Source organism: Mixophyes fleayi, chromosome 10 (assembly GCF_038048845.1).
Source record: "Mixophyes fleayi isolate aMixFle1 chromosome 10, aMixFle1.hap1, whole genome shotgun sequence".
In the NCBI taxonomy this organism is placed as follows: domain Eukaryota; kingdom Metazoa; phylum Chordata; class Amphibia; order Anura; family Limnodynastidae; genus Mixophyes; species Mixophyes fleayi.
In genome coordinates this window covers 102998918-103020157 of record NC_134411.1, presented here as the reverse complement: position 1 = coordinate 103020157, position 21240 = coordinate 102998918, and the positions used below count along the sequence as shown (strand labels likewise).

General features: G+C 46.0%; 1 protein-coding gene across 1 annotated transcript; it reads left to right on the top strand.

Moving 5' to 3' along the window:
- The first annotated feature begins 16 nt into the window (after positions 1-16).
- KLHL36 (kelch like family member 36) lies at positions 17-10933 on the top strand. The gene is made up of 6 exons (XM_075189363.1): positions 17-335; positions 2792-2887; positions 3276-3380; positions 4446-5519; positions 6592-6749; positions 7959-10933. The coding sequence occupies exons 3-6, from the start codon at positions 3321-3323 to the stop codon at positions 8512-8514; spliced, it is 1848 nt and encodes a 615-aa protein (XP_075045464.1). The 5' UTR covers positions 17-335; positions 2792-2887; positions 3276-3320; the 3' UTR covers positions 8515-10933.
- The last annotated feature ends 10307 nt before the right edge of the window (positions 10934-21240 follow it).

Sequence of the window (21240 nt, the reverse complement as noted above, 5' to 3'; positions counted from 1 at the left end):
TGATGGTTTAATCTGCTTCCTGTACAATGCTTATACAGCAGCAAAGCATTACTGGGATTTCCATGCGGGTGATGTCATAGTCTGTGCATCAGAGAGGGGTGCTACAGGCAGACCCCCACATTCCAGTCCACAGCACCCCCTCTTAATAAACATGAGGAGCACAGGAAACCCAATGCTGCTATTGCAAAATAATGTGTTCTAGTTCCCTGGCACGTCCCAGTAGGGGGAGCTGTCCAGGGTAGGGGGGTTCTCACATTGTAGTTCCTAATGTGAAATATGAGCTGGATCAGGAAGAGGTGACGGAGACAATGAGGAGGAGAGACCCTCTGCTGCAGGTAGGGATGCTGCAAGGATTGGGGGGGTACAAACTGGAGCTGTTAATGGTGCTTCTGTTTTTGGGAACAGGAAATATATAATAATTCTATATATGTGACTTGGAGCACTGAATGCATAGTGTTTCCCACAGCAGCAGAGAGGGTTCTGCCCTAGTATTTATCACAGAGGGGTCACATAGGGGGTCTGTTGCCCCCTCTGATGCCTGTACTCTCGGTATAAGCTGTAACTGCTGCAGAGGAAGCTGGTGGTCATTGTGAATGGCACAGGCGCCCTCTAGCGGCCAGCCGCAGAAATGTACCCAAATGTCATTGCGCAATCAGTCTGACAACTCACCTTAATTTCTGGATTTTATTTGTTTTTAATATAATTTCGTTTGTGTGATGCAATTCCCATGATCTATGATGTTTCTCTGGGCTTTATATATTAATATTAAAGACTAGTATGTAAAATAGAACATTATAACCATGTTAAAATAACAGGACCTGTTGAGGTTTGCCGTTCCTAACCCTAAATCCGTGCTGGAGCTGTCTATATAAATTAATATTATAAGCAGAATAATTCTATATCTTAGTAATGAGTAGGTGATGTCCAATTTCAATTTAGAAATAATAATGAATACTGAGGTTTATATCGTTGCTATTTAGTGATTACAACGTATACAATGACTTGTGTGTTATATTAGTAGCCATTATTTATAAGTACAAGGGAAACAATGCTGTAACAAGGAGGAAAGATGTAAAAGGACTCTGATCACAATGGTTTACATTATTTTATATTAATAAAAATGACTATAACATTGTATACCTGCTATGAATACCCAGAATTACCCAGTTTTTAATGACCGGTGTCTGTCAATGTTTAATAGCAATAAACAAACCCTTCACACAATCACATCATTGTATGTCTTCCAATAAAGTATAATATACCAACTTATCTGCTTCTCCACATAATTTTTATATATATCTGGTAGAAATGTGATTCGAGGATCATGGTTACACATACCAGTGGAGATTAATGATTAATTGGTGAACTATGACATTTTCTATTGGACTTGGGAATATAATTTTGATTCTAGATAAAAAATTCCCAAGTCTATTTGTGTTTGTAATGTGCGATATCTGTCTGTAAATATCACTGTGAACCTATCTCTGACATCACCATTTATTTATATAGCGTCACTAATTCCACAGCGCTGTGCGGAGAGAATGTTTGACACTCACATGAGTCCCCTGCCTCATTGGAGCTTACAGATGAAACTCCCTAAAAAACACACACACACAGACACGTTAATATTGTCAGCAGCCAATTACCCTATCAGTATGTTTTTGGAGTGTGGGAGGAAACCCACGCAAACAAGGGGGGAACATACAAACGACGCACATATAAGGCCATGGTCAGTGAATTGATGAATCACAGGGACAATAAAGTCTCTTTACTAATCCAAGAAGAATGTCAGCGTTTTACACCCCTGCAGAGTTTCCTTATCTTACTACATTGTTACGTCAGGTATGGTCGGCTGTGCAGTTGGAATATTATATTTTTTTCATAACTCCATTAGAGAAATGTTATAGGAAAATAAAAAAAAGGCGATAAAATGTTTATAATTGTTATTAGTATCTATTTAACTCTTCCAGTGATTTGTTATAGGAATATATCTGATATACAAAGTAGTCTCGAAGGAGAACAATTACTGTTTTCTGTATAAGTGAGAATGTTAAAGGAGAGTTGAAGACAGAAGATTTTAGAGATGTAGTTTTTAATCTATAAAGGCATATTTATTAATCACCGCACTTTAACCACAATCCCTTTCAATCCTTATCACAAAGATGAGGATTGAAATATTTCAGTATTTATTAAAAATCTTTAACAGGAACGAAAAAACTGCTGTTCCTGCAAAGACCCCTCTTCTCTCTCCTCTATGGCTTCTATCGCAAAGTCTAAGTTGGGGTGAGGGATCTGAAGATACCTCTACCATAATGCTCTCCCCATAGGCTTCACTGGCTAACCCCACAGTCATCGTGCACAGTTCTGAAAATCTTTGATTTTCGGTATCTTTAAAATAGTGAAAACTAGCAGTCCCCATAGACAGCTGCTTTGCCTTTTTTTTTCGAATTCCAAAGCAGATGATATCTACGACATTTGCTGTGATGTCTTATTAATAAATTACAACTTTATTGTCTCCTGAAAACTGCAGTTTTCTCTCACTTAAAATGTGTTCTGCTCAGAAACGGCTAATTTTCCCAAGACGGTGGTTATTGTTCTTGAGGCCCTTTTGTATCTTACATGAAAATGTTCTATGAGTTTCCAAATCTCAGCTTTATCTTCTTTCTGTACCTTGTCTGCATTGACACATTTTCACACAATATCTGACAGTTTCTACCCATAGTTCCAGGTCCCCCATCACATGCTAATTAGATTGTCCATTCTTTTGTTCTGTTTTTCGTTCTGTGTGTAGGATGTGCAGACACAACAGGAAGACGGAGGCAGATGGAGAATCGATGCAACGTTGTGATGTCACCCAGCGCAGAGAGTATCTGTGGCTGGTCATAAGGTGCCTGCATGGATGAGTGACAGCTGTCCATCACTGAGCCTAGAGTAGGGAGGGGAGGGGGTGATTTACTGGCACATATACTTATAATGGGGTGCACTTTGTACGTCTGCAGGAATTCACACTTCCAGATGCACCTATATAATAAGGAGCTTTAAACACACACCATTCCCATCTTTATTGCTGAATCAGATGATTCTCATTTAAATTGTTCACAATAATTGAATTGTCTAATATGTAGGTTGTTATATTTTTGTTATATTATCTGTTATTTGGGTGATTTTCCTATAATTTATTTAATACACGCAATACTATTATGTTCTGTACACTTGTGCTGGTAAGAGCTATTTAATGGTCTGTCTGAGCGTCTGTATTCTTGTCTACTGAATAGGAACGGGCAAGTTTAGGAGACGTTGCGTAACGCCTCTTAGAGGAGATGGAGGGGTCGAGGCAGACGAGGGTGTCGCGGCCACAGAAGATCAGCGAATCTTCAAAGGTACAAGCGTCCTGGAGATTGAGCATACTGTAGGAGTACTATCTACGCCCAGGAGTCGTGACGTTCTCCCCGTGTGTCGTCTATGTGATCTTACTGGGGGGGTCGGTGAAATTGGAGCTGATTTAAAGAGCCTCTATAATACTTAGAATATGATTTAATGGTAACCTGTAAGATTCAGAAATACAAATGTCGAACCTCAGATACTATGATGCAGATATTAGGCATTGCTGGAAATGACATGGTTATGTTAATGCATTTCATTGATCCTTAGATGGGATTGTGACAGCTTCTTTGTACACTGTAAAAACAATTAACATCCGCAGGAGTTAGGAGGTTACCGCTGCCCATACCGGGCAGATCCGGTCACTTGACCTGAACACAGAATAACGGTTCAGAGAGATCCAAGTGCTCAGGCCGAGTGACTGGATCCCGTGTGAGTCCATTGGTTCAATCAGATGTTGCCCTTGTGGATCAGGGTTGTCAGCGTTTTCTCCAGACCAGGTAGATATCTGAGCGATCCTGCTCACATGTTGATTGAGATTGGTGGATGTGTTGGACCCATCCAAGCAGTGATTAGGAGCCAATCTGGTTGAACAAAGACCATATTGGTAATCAGAATCGCTGTATATACCACTTTTTTCGATTTTTAGTTTTGTCTGCCTGTAAGGAGGAAAGTTGTAGTTTTAACTGTAATAATTCACTTGTGTTATAAATTCTGGACAGTTGGGGGAAGCTATTTCTTGTCTTTTTCAGCTACTTGTTTAGCCGCAGTGCATGCTGGGAGCAGGCAAATGATAGACCAGTACCTCTGACACTGCAGTCATTTGAGCTGCTGTGACATCACCTGACCCGCTCCTGCGCAAGTCTGCCCAACTGTCAGTCACTTTGTCTGCTCTGTTATAGAAGCACCAGAGGAGTGAAATCTAGCTTGCTGGGATGAATGTAGTTAAGTTTAAACATTCCAGTCATTTATTTAGGTATCATTGTGCTCAGTAAAACGCAGCCTGTCATTTATATCATGTCATATAGGGTCATTATTTATATATTCCTTTGTTCCATTCTCAGCTGTACCGATGGGCCGACCACTCCTGCCTGGTCCTTCACAGCCTCAATGAACAGAGACAGAAAGGTCTCTTCTGTGACGTCATTCTGGTGGCTGACGACCAAAGAGTGCCAGCCCATAGGAACTTCTTATCTGCTTGTAGTGACTACTTCAACTCCATGTTCACCATCGGCATGAGAGAGGTCCACCAGAAAGAGGTGGAGCTGGTGGGGGCCTCGTACATCGGTCTCAAGGCCGTCGTTGACTTTTTGTACACCAGTGATTTGACGTTGGATGGAGGCAATACAGATTATGTCCTGGAGACTTCCCACCTTCTTCAGATCTGGAAAGTGGTGGATTTCTGCTGTGAGTATTTGGAGAGTGAGGTAAACGAGGAGAATTATCTCTACCTGCAAGAACTGGCTTCTATTTATTCTCTGGAGCGTCTGGACTCTTACATTGACTCATTCATCCTGCACAACTACAGCATTCTGTCCTTCACGAGTGACTTCCTCCAGAACATATCTGTGCAGAAGATTTGTCATTACCTAATGAGCAGCCAAGTCCAGCACGTCAGCGAGCATGACCTCCTGAAGTCCGCCCTGCAGTGGTTGACTCAGTGCCCGGAACGTGAGAGCCAGGCCTACCAGGTTCTCCAGAATATACGTTTCCAGCTGATTTCTAAAAGTGAGCTCTTGCACCAAGTGAAACCTGCCATTTCTTCCCTCCTACCGAAAGAGGCGAATTGCGAAAGCTTGGTGGAGAAAGCGGTCTACTATCACAATAACGTGGCCGCACAGCCGCTGCTCCAAAACACTCGTAGTACTTTACGTACGGGGACAGAGGAGCTTCTGTTCATCGGTGGGGAGGTCTCGGAACACTGTCTGGAGTTGAGCGACGACGTTTACAGCTTGGACATTAAGAGGGAGCGGTGGTTGTCGGAGACGCAGCTCCCGGCAAGAAGGAGTCACCACTGCGTCATAGCTCTCGGCAACTTCGTCTATGTGGCTGGAGGGAGTTTCTCCAGAGACAACGGTGGGGATGCGGCTTCCAACCTTCTCTACAGGTATGATCCCCGCTGGAGTCAGTGGATCCAGGTGAGACGGTCACGCAGGAGACGATGGCATCTAATGTTAACAGCTGTTTTACAGCCCGAGTCACGGGCTCCGCTAGTGGGTCCATCGTGGTTATAGGAACAGAGGTCAGTGACCCCATTCCCAGGGGTGAGTCAGTGTAGATAAATGGGGCAATACAAGACAAATATTTTTAATGTGGAAAATAAAGAATAAAAAGTTTCGTAGCAGGAGCTACGGCAGGGAAAGTGTTAGGACTGACACACGGCATTACTGACTCTAAGGTAAATGGACAAATATTAGAGACACCGAACAGAGTATGGTCGCTGTGTGTACACTCTCTGCCCTGTGTCTGACTTACAAGAGGGTTATCCAGGAATCCACGTGGAGATCAGTTTGCCGTATGGTGTCAATGACTCCTCCATACAGCCGTAGGGGAGGCCGTGGGGTCAGTATGGGTTACTGTGTTACATCCTTTTACTGTAATTTGTGCCTGGATATTGTTCTCACTGTTAGTGAGTATTTACAATTATTTATCAATATCTAGTCTGTGATATAAACATGGTTCTATATTACAAGACCAGGATGCAGTCTTCACTTTTACATCTTCTTTTCTAGCATTTAAAGAACAACTAAAAAGTATCTTTTTTTTTTTTTTCTTTATATGACTCTTTTCATGTGTTTATAAATGTGTGAAAAGTGCGTTAAAAATAGGACAAAGTATTTCCCACCATTGTGTACTAAAATGTTATAAAGTTGCATTTCAAATGTTTCAAAAAAGTAAGTGTGATGGAGTATTTCCTCCATCCTTATAGACCGTTAATACAACTTGTAGTCATATCAAGGTTTTCACACCCATTTGTGCAACGCCACTAATCTGTACCAGGCATTTTAGTTACTCAGTTACTAAGAAGACTGTAAGCCAATCACTCAGACCTGCGGAGCTTGACGTTACTGTGTACCATCCATCGTATTCACTCCAGAGCAGGATAAAGACCCCCCCCCCCCCAGCCCCCTTTCCTTGCCCAATGACAGCAGTATTACTTGTGCATTACTGTGCTCTCCCTGAAATACTGACCAATGCCAATGTTGACAGGTGGCCTCCATGAACCAACATCGGGTGGATTTCTATTTGGCTGCGGTGACTGATAAACTTGTCGCCGTTGGCGGCAGGAATGAAAGCGGCGCCCTCTCTTCGGTTGAAAGCTACTGCCCCCAGCTCGATACCTGGACCTACGTATCGGAGCTGCCGAGGTGAGTTTAATGTTTATTAGCTGCGTTGGTAACGCCATGTCTTGTTACCTAATCCGAGTGGACTTTTCACGTAGAGAACGTGCCGACGTTACTGTGTAGAGTTCATCTAAGTCACAGATACATTGAGCTGACCACACGCTCACTAATACCGGCAGAATAGTTTGATATCCGCGCATGTGTGACTCCTAAACTATCGCCATGTCTGCAGATAATCCTGTCGGGATTGATCGTATACATGATCACCAGACCAGCAGCAATAAGTTACTGACCAGAGGTACTGATATAGGAGGTATCTGTGCCCACTACTGATGTATGATGTCACAAGCTACGGCAGCTGCTCACATGGTACAAGAAATGGCACAAAGTTTTTTTTTATTCTTTCTGTATAATTGCAGATGTTCCCTATATTTACTTTCAAAATATTTTGTTCAAAACTTGTTCTAGGCCGCGTTACCTTTCTGTAGTCGGTGACCAGATTGTTAGCTCACAGCGCCCCCTAAGTTCAGGTGATGTTGGGTATTGCATTAGTACGTCTTTTCCCATTACATTCCTCTATGGATTAAACTGATGACACAATGTGTAGCAAATTGTTATATCTTTGTCCTAAAACAGATAGAGATCGTCACTGACCATTGTTCTCCTGTAACCACTTAAAGGGTTAATTTAGCTGCAAGTCATATTCTATAGAAATTTACACCACTTTCAAGTCCTCATTAAGTACTGTCCGTTACAATGTACGCTAATGAGCCAAAGTGGGTGAGGCATAGATTAATAAAATGGTTATTCGTAGAATTTAGCATACAGTATAAGTTAAAAAATAAATAAATACAAAAAAAACCCAAGCAAACAATTTCAAGTAACTTTTTGTATACAAGTCATCCTAAATATCTCACTTACATTCAGATTCTGAATTAACCAATGACAGTGAACTCAAGTGATCGAGACGCCCCCGATTCACTCAGCCAACAACAAACAGTTTTTATTATTTGGAACTACCAAGTTTGTGCGATAATTGACTCAGATTATTAATGTATACAGAGAAGTTTGTTCTTTAACCTTCGCAAATAATGTGGCAGCTCCCAGTCCAATTACCAAATGCAGAACGAGTTATACGCATATAAAGAGAGAATCAGCCCAGCACATACATGGCCTATATCTTTCAATGAATAAATGCAGCTGTGTGTTTATCTCAGTGTTTTTATATTCCAGATTCACCTATGGACATGCTGGAACTGTGCTCAAAGACTCCGTATACATCTCTGGGGGACACGACTATCAGATCGGACCTTACAGGAAAAACTTGCTTTGCTACGACCCTGGTGCTGACGTTTGGGAAGAGAGGAGACCCATGATCACGGCTAGGGGCTGGCATAGCATGTGCACGCTGGATGACAGTATATACTCTATAGGTGGGAGCGATGACAACCTGGAGTCCATGGAACGTTTCGATATCCTCAGCGTGGAGTGTTACAGCCCCCAGTGTGACCAATGGACACGCATCGCTCCCCTGATACAACCTAACAGCGAATCGGGGGTGGCCGTTTTGGACAACAAGATTTATATCCTGGGCGGATACAGCTGGGAGAACACGTTGTTCTCTAGGACTGTGCAGATATACGACAAGGAGAAGAAAAAGTGGGTGAAAGGAATGGACTTGCCCAAGACTGTGGCCGGCGTGTCCGCCTGCGTCTGCGTACTGAAGAGCAGAAGTGATGGCGGAAGTAAAAAAACAAAGATTAAGCGATACGAGGACAGAGGGCGGTGAGGAGATGCCGGGACGGATGACCATAAACAGTGGATATAGGATCTGTGTCCTATAGCCGAGAGGAAATAAGGGGATGGTTCTAATGTTCTTGTGCAACTTGAATAACTTTGGATGTACGCATATAAAAGCCGAAATATTAAAGTTTTAAAGCAATGCATATAGGGCCTGATTATGGAAAGTAAAGCAAAAAATTAGTAACTTTGAACCTTGACAAAATCATGTTACAATGCAAGGGGAGCAAATTAGTTTATTAATTTGCACATAAGGCAAATACTGGCTGTTTTCTCATGTAGGACACAAATACTTGATAGCTCTATTTTTACACTGACATTAAAAGTTTAACTAGGACAGGCCCTACCCCAACTATAAATCTGACGATACATTTCAAATGTACCTCTCCCTCCAATGTAACATGGTTTTGCTAAGGTTCAAAGTTACAAATTTTTTTTGCTTTACTTTCCTTAATGACTCGGGTCCGTTATGTTTTTTTTTTTTGTTTTTTTTTAAATTGTTTTTTTTAACCTTCAACATAACCGCTATCATTTGTGACCTTTTTCGTAACATACAGATCACCTTTTCTTCTACAGTCACCATTCTCAATCATTTGCAGAATATGAACAAAAAAATTATTTACCCCAAATAAATAAAACTAATGCATGAAAACTTTAAGGATTCACCTTCTATGCACCGTTTACATTGTGCTGCTGTTGTGTGTACATCCAAAGTTATTGGAGTTTAAAGTAGCACAAGGACTTTATAAATGGTTTCAGTCTGGACAGCGGGTTACTCTACCCAATCAGTGCCTAACGTTTAAATCACAGCAACGCATTTCTCCTCTGTGGAAGGTCAAAAGGAATGTTTTCAGCAAAGTGCAGCCAATCGCATGTAGGCTGGTTACCTGCGGGCCAGTCGCACGAGGGCTGGTTACCCGCGGGCCAGTCGCACCACATGTCGAGCTTGATATGCGGTGGTAAGCATCGCTTGTTCTTGTGATTGGGGGTGTCCATGAGGGACATTAGATCCCCTTGCAGTTTTTGTACGTAAATAGAGAACGAAGCGTCCAAAAACACTGCTGCTCCTGACGTAAAGGGCAAGTGGATATATAGGGTCCTTGGAACCAGTAACTTCTGTGCCATACCATTAAGATACGCTAGTAAAAGCATAATTTTTGATGCCAGTGGGTAAGGAGTCTTATCAGGTCCATGTACATGTAAAATGCAACAAATCTGAATAGTGAACAAACATCCTAAGTGTAAATTAATGCATTGGTGCATCATGAAAGCTCATTTGTGCTTCTGTTCTTTGCATTGCGATCCGACAGCTGCATTATCAGATCTGGCTGATTTGCCCAAAAGGCAGAGGCAACGGAATTATGTTGCTGAGTTGGGCAGATTCATCTATGTGGCAGCAACTCCCTTGTTGATAAATCTGTATATACAGAGTAATAGTTTTAAGTTTTACCAAACGCAGAAAAATCATCTTTTGTCTACGCCGCAGTCTGTCCATTTGTACTCAACATACAGGCTCCTCCCACTTGTGTCAAATTATCGTGTTTCACGATGGAAGGAAGTCGTTCAATGAAGGTAAAACACCTAGCAATGAGGATAACCTCATACAAGATACTTTTTTAAAAAATATATATATATTTTTACGTTCTGACTATTAGGTCTGAGTAAATATTAGTATTAAGCAAAACTTTGATTTAGGAAATTTGAGTGTTTTCACAATTTACAGTAATGAGAACGTAACAACTTCAAATGTGGTGAAGTAACTGATAAAGCCTTAATAGCTGGGAGGCCGGATTATTTCCTGGGCGATAGGAAAAATGACCCCAACTTCTATCATGAGATACATTTTATTTAATTGCTCCCCAATATTTCTGTCATTGTTTAGGCACTCAAATTATTTATAGTTGATATCGGGGCATATTGCAAAGAAATACTATAGGCAAACTATTACTACTCCAGAAACCGCTGCAAGACCTACTGAGTAATAGAAAGTGCTGGATTTAAGGCATTAAGTGTTTGATAATAATGGTTTGGCGAGACATTACTTTGTATCTTTACAACATAAGGGTAACGACATTCACCCACAGTCCAGGTTGAAGCTGTTTCTGTTACAGGGCCCTTCCAGCGTCTTGACGTTCTCTCTGAATATATAGAGGTAGGAGGTCGCCCACATAGTAATTCTAGGAGCCTGCTCTACAATAGCAGCCCCATATTAGAGATTTTAAAATAGATACTCATGTTAAGTCTATATTATTTTATATTGGTGACCTCAAGACATTTTCATATGCAAAAATATTTGATCATCAGTGTATTTATTTGTAAACTCTACACTGTGGTTACTAATAGTATGTTGTGAAAATTGCACTTTTTCTTGTTTTAATTATTTTATTTTTTGGTGGTCATAAAAGCACTGAAACGTCCCTGTTTTATGAGGAGTGAAATTAATCGGCAGTGTTAATTTTAAGCTTTCCTTTCTAAACAAAACAAGACCTTAGTCTTCGCTGATTGTGATATTGTGTAACCGGAGATGTAGAAGAATTCAGGGCTATAGCTGTGTGCCGTATAGGAACGCAGAGTTCCTCACTGATGTGTAATATTATTATAACGTACTAGAGAGCTTTGTAAGACCATTTGGAAAATTCATGAAAACTGCTACACAAGTCGCTGTTCACTAACGATACTGTGACCCACAGCAGCCTGTCAGACGTTGTCTTTAGTTCTGTGTACTAGAAAATGACATCATCCAATTTCCCTGCCATGGTTACAGCATATTTTCTGCACCAGTTTTCATATCTGTCCCCCCAATATATTTACAAAGCTCCCATAATGAGGAGATACATAGAATACACAGCAACTATACATCTTACGTTCTCTTTAAAAAAAATATATGCATTATACATAAAATAAAAAGGATGACACTAATTCTATATATAAAGTCCAGGTACACACTGAGAATAGTGTAAATTGTTAGTATGTTACGAAACTTCTACAGTTCTAAGAATTCATCGTCATCATCACCGTTAATTTATATAGCGCCACCAATTCCGCAGCGCTGTACAGAGAATATTTGTCACTCACATCAGTCCCTGCGCCACTGGAGCTTACAGTCTAAATTCCCTAGCATAGACACACACAGAAGGATACAGAAAGAGAGACTAGGTTCAATTTTGTCATTGACTCTTTACTCTGCCATCGACAGGACTGGTCAGAAGACGCATCTCATTGCTGGATGAACAGCGGATGTGAATGTCTTGTACCGTACAGCTCTCCTGCTCTGGTGTCATAGGATTCTGGTTATGGTAAACTGTCACACATGCGGCCATTGATACAGACACTACTTCTATGCAGCGTAGCGTTAAAGTGTGGAAAGCAATTTATGAAAACAAAATACACAGCAAAAACTCGGACACAAACATATCCTCTGTCCGTAAATATTAATATGGATTTATCAAGATTGTGTGCCACTTGGGGGGTGTTCAACCTTCAGGTGACGTTAATTGTTTTCGCTCGTCCTGGTACAAAGCAAAAAGCTGCTCTAAGGACACAGATATCTTCTGCTTCCTTTCAAATAATTACAAAGCCGCAAGATACACCTGAAAAACCCTGGTGCAATTCACCTAATAGAGTACAGTCCACCTGTGCACAATTAAAGTGTCAACTGATTGTAAAATATGAGTCGTCCCATACTGGTTAGTGCGTCGTCAAACAAAAGCTTCATTATGAAGAGCAATGCGCTTTAAAAGCAAATCTGAGAAAAACTCGAGTCAGGGCAGAGAACTTTTTAATAGTGTATGGAACACTGACAAGTCCATCATAGAGAAATGTAAAAAACAGTGATTTGTCCCCCAGAACTAAGAAATGGTTGGGACGACTGTAGCCTGGGCACTACCCAAGCCTGTGCTTTATGGGAGGAGGGTAAGGAACAAAACCAGCTGCTCTGTTTGGAGTAAGTCTTACACTGCGTCATCCCAAGAACATGATCCCTTCCATAATGGAGCGGAGATGGCTTTAGAAACAGGACCACTTGTCAGAATAGAGGACCGAAGACTGAATATAGACAAATCAGTGGAGGAAACGCATTCAAGGGAGGTATTCCTATGGGTGGGTGTACGACATTTATCTCACAAAGGAACCAGAAATCCGCCCGCCCCCCTAGCTCATCTTAAAATGGGTCGTTTTTTGTTCACCTTCCAGTGGAACTTTGCTTGGAGTGTGTCTACAAATACACTTTATCTCCAGACTCATCAAAAGCCTCAGACATACAAAGGTGCCTTATATTCTATCGCTGCTGTTGTGTGCCAAGAGAATTAACACTGGAATGATGTGAACTTTGAATCCTCTCCTGCGGTCTAGATCTTATTTCAAAGCTAGTTGTAAATACATATTCATTAATTGCACAGTCTATTGCTGATACCAACATTATCAGCCATGTGTGGTCAGTGAATACTTCTACAGTAGTTCAATGTACAGCAAAAATACAAATGCGCTCAAAAGACAGGTTAGGTGACACACCTGCAGCAGCAGAGGAACCAAGGTATCCCTCCTTGTAAAACAATATAAACAAATAAGTACCAACTGCGCTCGCAAGGTGATAATAGAGCAGAATAGGATGAAAATTCAACCCAATATTGCATAGTATAGAACCATATAGGTAAATGCTGAACAACAGTTAACCATATAATAGCTTCAGATGGTGTATCAGTGTATAATGTAACAAAAATACTAATACCAATCTACATGTAGTTGGTTGCAAAATCCCTAATGCATAAAGTCACATAAATATCAGGTCTCTATACAGTACTGACAAAAATGGGAAAAATAACGATGAACTGTACATCAATGAAGGGTTAATCCGGACAGCCTACATGTATCCACATGAGTCAGGATAACCTCAAATAGAAGAAAGGGTAAGAGGGGACAAGTAGAGGATAGAGGGAGAGAAGGGGTATGTGTTAGTATAAACGTGTATACAGTACAATATTAAACTACAAGGAGGCAATCTAAAATCCTCTCCCTCTATCTACCCTTTCCTCTACTTGTCCCCTCTTCCCCTTTCTTCTATTTGAGGTTATCCAGACTCATGTGGATACATCTAGGCTGTCCGGATTAACCCTTCATTGATGTACAGTTCATCGTTATTTTTCCCATTTTTGTCAGTACTGTATAGAGACCTGATATTTATGTGACTTTATGCATTAGGGATTTTGCAACCAACTACATGTAGACTGGTATTAGTATTTTTGTTACATTATACATTGATACACCATCTGAAGCTATTATATGGTTAACTGTTGTTCAGCATTTACCTATATGGTTCTATACTATTCAATATTGGGTTGAATTTTCATCCTATTCTGCTCTATTATCACCTTGCGAGCGCAGTTGGTACTTATTTGTTTAAAGTAGTTCAATGTACATCTAATTTTAGTATGATCAGTACTTCTTAAAATCCTTCAAGTTTATTTAATTTTATATATATATATATATATATATATATATATATATATATATATATATATATATATATATATATATATCCTCTGATATAACTTATTGTTACCCACAAGTGACCAGAAGAACATATATGAACGAAAGTAAAAATGTCACTTCATAGTTGTGTATTATTTTTGGACGACAACTTTTCTTTCTCCTAAAATTCTGATTATTGGACCCTCATTTATACAGGACGTGAGAGAAGGGGGGCATCGCACCGGTCTCCCTGTACTGTATGCTTACATTGGTTCATGTGCAGCTATATATGCACCTAGTCCGACACCTCAGAGGACAAAGAAATATCCAGTTGTTTTGCAGCCCAAAACACCTTAAAATGCATAGTCTTCACTCCGTAATATTCATTAGACCAGCTTGTCCCACAAAACCAGAGCTCATTTTTGCCCAGAGACAGATGCATTACTGTAGATATGCATTACTGTAGATAACCTGTACTACGCATTACATGCCCCAATCCGTGGCCAGCCTCGATCGTCAGGTGTGCCCTGGTGCTCAGTCTCCACCATCTGGATGGGCTACTCCATGCGAACATCACAAAGGAGAATTATAAATATGCACCTCAAAAACTACAGGCCTCCAATGCATCTTTATATGCCCCAATGCAGCTACCTGCCTGCCTGGTGTGTTTTAACTGGTTCTTGTAGCTAGCATCGTAGATCCACCTGAAAACACGCATGGTGGAGTGGAGACCAACTGACCCACAGGACCACCCCCGCCATCCATCTACACTTTTCTCCTAAAATCCTGCTTGGATGAACCTCATCCATGGCTTATATTAGTCATGGGAGTGATGGGACCAGGGGACATTGCTCCACAGAAGAGCTACGGAAAGGTGCAAAATAGTTCTATTAGGAGCAGGATGTGACCGGGTCTTCGACACCTTGGAGGTAGTGGAATAATTGAACACTTTTGCGGGGAGAGTGCACCTTAGTCATAGCAGGAAATGGGCGATAACTGCGCCTAATCCATCTCATCCCTCAAAACAATCTTTTTGCATCAACAAAGGAGCAATCGTCCGCCTAATCACTAGCGAGGAAAGAAAGCCCGCGTATCCCTCAACTAATCTCATCCGACTTTGCAAACATTGCCGCCATCTTGGCCTGCAATTCAATGCGATTACCGGTATAAAGAGGTGGATCTGACTGAAAATACGAGTGTGATACTGGTTGTATCTCTCGGCCTTTGGTCACTCTCTGCCCTGGCTGTAGCTCTCTCTCCCTCTCTCTGCCCTGGCTGTAGCTCTCTCTCTCTCTCTCTGCCCTGGCTGTAGCTCTCTCTCTCTCTCTCTGCCCTGGCTGTAGCTCTCTCTCTTTCTCTGTCCTAGCTGTAGCTCCCTCTCTCTCTCTCCTGGCTGTAGCTCCCTCTCTTTCTCTGTCCTAGCTGTAGCTCCCTCTCTTTCTCTGTCCTGACTGTAGCTCCCTCTCTCTCTCTGCCCTGGCTGTAGCTCCCTCTCTCTCTGTCCTGGCTGTAGCTCCCTCTCTCTCTGCCCTGGCTGTAGCTCCCTCTCTCTCTGCCCTGGCTGTAGCTCCCTCTCTCTCTGCCCTGGCTGTAGCTCTCCCTCTCTCTCTGTCCTAGCTGTAGCTCCCTCTCTCTCTGCCCTGGCTGTAGCTCCCTCTCTTTCTCTGTCCTGGCTGTAGCTCCCTCTCTCTCTGCCCTGGCTGTAGCTCCCTCTCTTTCTCTGTCCTGGCTGTAGCTCTTTCTCTGTCCTGACTGTAGCTCCCTCTCTCTCTCTGTCCTAGCTGTAGCTCCCTCTCTCTCTCTCTCTCTCTGTCCTGGCTGTAGCTCCCTCTCTCTCTCTCTGCTCTGGCTGTAGCTCCCTCTCTTTCTCTGCCCTGGCTGTAGCTCTCTCTCTCTCTCTCTGCCCTGGCTGTAGCTCTCTCTCTTTCTCTGTCCTAGCTGTAGCTCCCTCTCTCTCTGCCCTGGCTGTAGCTCCCTCTCTCTCTCTCCTGGCTGTAGCTCCCTCTCTCTCTGCCCTGGCTGTAGCTCCCTCTCTTTCTCTGTCCTAGCTGTAGCTCCCTCTCTTTCTCTGTCCTGACTGTAGCTCCCTCTCTCTCTCTGCCCTGGCTGTAGCTCCCTCTCTCTCTGTCCTGGCTGTAGCTCCCTCTCTCTCTGCCCTGGCTGTAGCTCCCTCTCTCTCTGCCCTGGCTGTAGCTCTCCCTCTCTCTCTGCCCTGGCTGTAGCTCCCTCTCTTTCTGCCCTGGCTGTAGCTCCCTCTCTTTCTCTGTCCTGGCTGTAGCTCCCTCTCTCTCTCTGTCCTGGCTGTAGCTCTTTCTCTGTCCTGACTGTAGCTCCCTCTCTCTCTGTCCTAGCTGTAGCTCCCTCTCTCTCTCTCTCTCTCTCTCTGTCCTGGCTGTAGCTCCCTCTCTCTCTCTCTGCTCTGGCTGTAGCTCCCTCTCTTTCTCTGCTCTGGCTGTAGCTCCCTCTCTCTCTCTCTGCTCTGGCTGTAGCTCTCTCTCTCTCTCTGTCCTAGCTGTAGCTCCCTCTCTCTCTCTCTCTGCCCTGGCTGTAGCTCCCTCTCTCTTTCTGTCCTAGCTGTAGCTCCCTCTCTCTCTGTCTGTCTGTCCTGGCTGTAGCTCCCTCTCTCTCTCTCTGCTCTGGCTGTAGCTCCCTCTCTTTCTCTGCCCTGGCTGTAGCTCCCTCTCTCTCTCTGTCCTGGCTGTAGCTCCCTCTCTCTCTCTGTCCTGACTGTAGCTCTCGCTCTCTCTGTCCTGGCTGTAGCTCTCCCTCTCTCTGTCCTGGCTGTAGCTCCCTCTCTCTCTCTCTGCTCTGGCTGTAGCTCCCTCTCTCTCTCTCTGCTCTGGCTGTAGCTCCCTCTCTTTCTCTGTCCTGGCTGTAGCTCACTCTCTCTCTGTCCTGACTGTAGCTCCCTCTCTCTCTCTGTCCTGGCTGTAGCTCCCTCTCTCTCTCTGTCCTGGCTGTAGCTCCCTCTCTCTCTCTGTCCTGGCTGTAGCTCCCTCTCTCTCTCTCTGCTCTGGCTGTAGCTCCCTCTCTTTCTCTGTCCTGGCTGTAGCTCCCTCTCTTTCTCTGTCCTGGCTGTAGCTCCCTCTCTCTCTGCCCTGGCTGTAGCTCTCTCCCTCTCTCTGCCCTGGCTGTAGCTCCCTCTCTCTCTGCCCTGGCTGTAGCTCCCTCTCTCTCTCTGCCCTGGCTGTAGCTCCCTCTCTCTCTGCCCTGGCTGTAGCTCCCTCTCTCTCTGCCCTGACTGTAGCTCTCTCTCTCTCTCTGCACTGGCTGTAGCTCCCTCTCTCTCTCTGCCCTGGCTGTAGCTCTCTCTCTCTCTCTCTCTGCCCTGGCTGTAGCTCCCTCTCTCTCTGCCCTGGCTGTAGCTCCCTCTCTCTCTGCCCTGGCTGTAGCTCCCTCTCTCTCTCTGCCCTGGCTGTAGCTCTCTCTCTGCCCTGGCTGTAGCTCTCGCTCTCTCTGCCCTGGCTGTAGCTCCCTCTCTCTCTCTGCCCTGGCTGTAGCTCCCTCTCTCTCTCTGCCCTGGCTGTAGCTCCCTCTCTCTCTCTCTCAACCCTGGCTGTAGCTCTCTCTTTCTCTGTCCTGGCTGTAGCTCCCTCTCTCTCTGCCCTGGCTGTAGCTCCCTCTCTTTCTCTGTCCTGGCTGTAGCTCTCTCTCTCTCTGCCCTGGCTGTAGCGCTCTCTCTCTCTGCCCTGGCTGTAGCTCCCTCTCTCTCTGCCCTGGCTGTAGCTCTCTCTCTCTCTCTCTCTGCCCTGGCTGTAGCTCTCTCTCTCTGCCCTGGCTGTAGCTCCCTCTCTCTCTCTGCCCTGGCTGTAGCTCTCTCTTTCTCTGTCCTGGCTGTAGCTCCCTCTCTCTCTGCCCTGACTGTAGCTCTCTCTCTCTCTCTGCCCTGACTGTAGCTCCCTCTCTCTCTCTGCCCTGACTGTAGCTCCCTCTCTCTCTCTGCCCTGGCTGTAGCTCTCTCTCTCTGCCCTGGCTGTAGCTCCCTCTCTCTCTGCCCTGGCTGTAGCTCCCTCTCTCTCTGCCCTGGCTGTAGCTCCCTCTCTCTCTGCCCTGGCTGTAGCTCCCTCTCTCTCTCTGCCCTGGCTGTAGCTCTCTCTCTGCCCTGGCTGTAGCTCTCGCTCTCTCAACCCTGGCTGTAGCTCTCTCTTTCTCTGTCCTGGCTGTAGCTCCCTCTCTCTCTGCCCTGGCTGTAGCTCCCTCTCTTTCTCTGTCCTGGCTGTAGCTCTTTCTCTGTCCTGACTGTAGCTCCCTCTCTCTCTCTGTCCTAGCTGTAGCTCCCTCTCTCTCTCTCTCTGTCCTGGCTGTAGCTCCCTCTCTCTCTCTCTGCTCTGGCTGTAGCTCCCTCTCTTTCTCTGCCCTGGCTGTAGCTCTCTCTCTCTCTCTCTGCCCTGGCTGTAGCTCTCTCTCTTTCTCTGTCCTAGCTGTAGCTCCCTCTCTCTCTGCCCTGGCTGTAGCTCCCTCTCTCTCTCTCCTGGCTGTAGCTCCCTCTCTCTCTGCCCTGGCTGTAGCTCCCTCTCTTTCTCTGTCCTAGCTGTAGCTCCCTCTCTTTCTCTGTCCTGACTGTAGCTCCCTCTCTCTCTCTGCCCTGGCTGTAGCTCCCTCTCTCTCTGTCCTGGCTGTAGCTCCCTCTCTCTCTGCCCTGGCTGTAGCTCCCTCTCTCTCTGCCCTGGCTGTAGCTCTCCCTCTCTCTCTGCCCTGGCTGTAGCTCCCTCTCTTTCTGCCCTGGCTGTAGCTCCCTCTCTTTCTCTGTCCTGGCTGTAGCTCCCTCTCTCTCTCTGTCCTGGCTGTAGCTCTTTCTCTGTCCTGACTGTAGCTCCCTCTCTCTCTCTGTCCTAGCTGTAGCTCCCTCTCTCTCTCTCTCTCTCTCTCTCTGTCCTGGCTGTAGCTCCCTCTCTCTCTCTCTGCTCTGGCTGTAGCTCCCTCTCTTTCTCTGCTCTGGCTGTAGCTCCCTCTCTCTCTCTCTGCTCTGGCTGTAGCTCTCTCTCTCTCTCTGTCCTAGCTGTAGCTCCCTCTCTCTCTCTCTCTGCCCTGGCTGTAGCTCCCTCTCTCTTTCTGTCCTAGCTGTAGCTCCCTCTCTCTCTGTCTGTCTGTCCTGGCTGTAGCTCCCTCTCTCTGCTCTGGCTGTAGCTCCCTCTCTTTCTCTGCCCTGGCTGTAGCTCCCTCTCTCTCTCTGTCCTGGCTGTAGCTCCCTCTCTCTCTCTGTCCTGACTGTAGCTCTCGCTCTCTCTGTCCTGGCTGTAGCTCTCCCTCTCTCTGTCCTGGCTGTAGCTCCCTCTCTCTCTCTCTGCTCTGGCTGTAGCTCCCTCTCTCTCTCTCTGCTCTGGCTGTAGCTCCCTCTCTTTCTCTGTCCTGGCTGTAGCTCACTCTCTCTCTGTCCTGACTGTAGCTCCCTCTCTCTCTCTGTCCTGGCTGTAGCTCCCTCTCTCTCTCTGTCCTGGCTGTAGCTCCCTCTCTCTCTCTGTCCTGGCTGTAGCTCCCTCTCTCTCTCTCTGCTCTGGCTGTAGCTCCCTCTCTTTCTCTGTCCTGGCTGTAGCTCCCTCTCTTTCTCTGTCCTGGCTGTAGCTCCCTCTCTCTCTGCCCTGGCTGTAGCTCTCTCCCTCTCTCTGCCCTGGCTGTAGCTCCCTCTCTCTCTGCCCTGGCTGTAGCTCCCTCTCTCTCTCTGCCCTGGCTGTAGCTCCCTCTCTCTCTGCCCTGGCTGTAGCTCCCTCTCTCTCTGCCCTGACTGTAGCTCTCTCTCTCTCTCTGCACTGGCTGTAGCTCCCTCTCTCTCTCTGCCCTGGCTGTAGCTCTCTCTCTCTCTCTCTCTGCCCTGGCTGTAGCTCCCTCTCTCTCTGCCCTGGCTGTAGCTCCCTCTCTCTCTGCCCTGGCTGTAGCTCCCTCTCTCTCTCTGCCCTGGCTGTAGCTCTCTCTCTGCCCTGGCTGTAGCTCTCGCTCTCTCTGCCCTGGCTGTAGCTCCCTCTCTCTCTCTGCCCTGGCTGTAGCTCCCTCTCTCTCTCTGCCCTGGCTGTAGCTCCCTCTCTCTCTCAACCCTGGCTGTAGCTCTCTCTTTCTCTGTCCTGGCTGTAGCTCCCTCTCTCTCTGCCCTGGCTGTAGCTCCCTCTCTTTCTCTGTCCTGGCTGTAGCTCTCTCTCTCTCTGCCCTGGCTGTAGCGCTCTCTCTCTCTGCCCTGGCTGTAGCTCCCTCTCTCTCTGCCCTGGCTGTAGCTCTCTCTCTCTCTCTCTGCCCTGGCTGTAGCTCTCTCTCTCTGCCCTGGCTGTAGCTCCCTCTCTCTCTCTGCCCTGGCTGTAGCTCTCTCTTTCTCTGTCCTGGCTGTAGCTCCCTCTCTCTCTGCCCTGACTGTAGCTCTCTCTCTCTCTCTGCCCTGACTGTAGCTCCCTCTCTCTCTCTGCCCTGACTGTAGCTCCCTCTCTCTCTCTGCCCTGGCTGTAGCTCTCTCTCTCTGCCCTGGCTGTAGCTCCCTCTCTCTCTGCCCTGGCTGTAGCTCCCTCTCTCTCTGCCCTGGCTGTAGCTCCCTCTCTCTCTGCCCTGGCTGTAGCTCCCTCTCTCTCTCTGCCCTGGCTGTAGCTCTCTCTCTGCCCTGGCTGTAGCTCTCGCTCTCTCTGCCCTGGCTGTAGCTCCCTCTCTCTCTCTGCCCTGGCTGTAGCTCCCTCTCTCTCTCTGCCCTGGCTGTAGCTCTCTCTCTCTCTCTCAACCCTGGCTGTAGCTCTCTCTTTCTCTGTCCTGGCTGTAGCTCCCTCTCTCTCTGCCCTGGCTGTAGCTCCCTCTCTTTCTCTGTCCTGGCTGTAGCTCTCTCTCTCTCTGCCCTGGCTGTAGCGCTCTCTCTCTCTGCCCTGGCTGTAGCTCCCTCTCTCTCTGCCCTGGCTGTAGCTCTCTCCCTCTCTCTCTGTCCTGGCTGTAGCTCTCTCTCTCTCTCTCTGTCCTGGCTGTAGCTCCCTCTCTCTCTGTCCTGGCTGTAGCTCCCTCTCTCTGCCCTGGCTGTAGCTCCCTCTCTCTCTCTCTCTCTCTCTGCCCTGGCTGTAGCTCCCTCTCTCTCTGCCCTGGCTGTAGCTCCCTCTCTCTCTGCCCTGGCTGTAGCTCTCTCTCTCTGCCCTGGCTGTAGCTCTCTCTCTCTCTCTCTCTCTCTCTCTCTCTCTGCCCTGGCTGTAGCTCCCTCTCTCTCTCTGCCCTGGCTGTAGCTCTCTCTCTCTCAACCCTGGCTGTAGCTCTCTCTCCCTCTCTCTGCCCTGGCTGTAGCTCCCTCTCTCTCTGC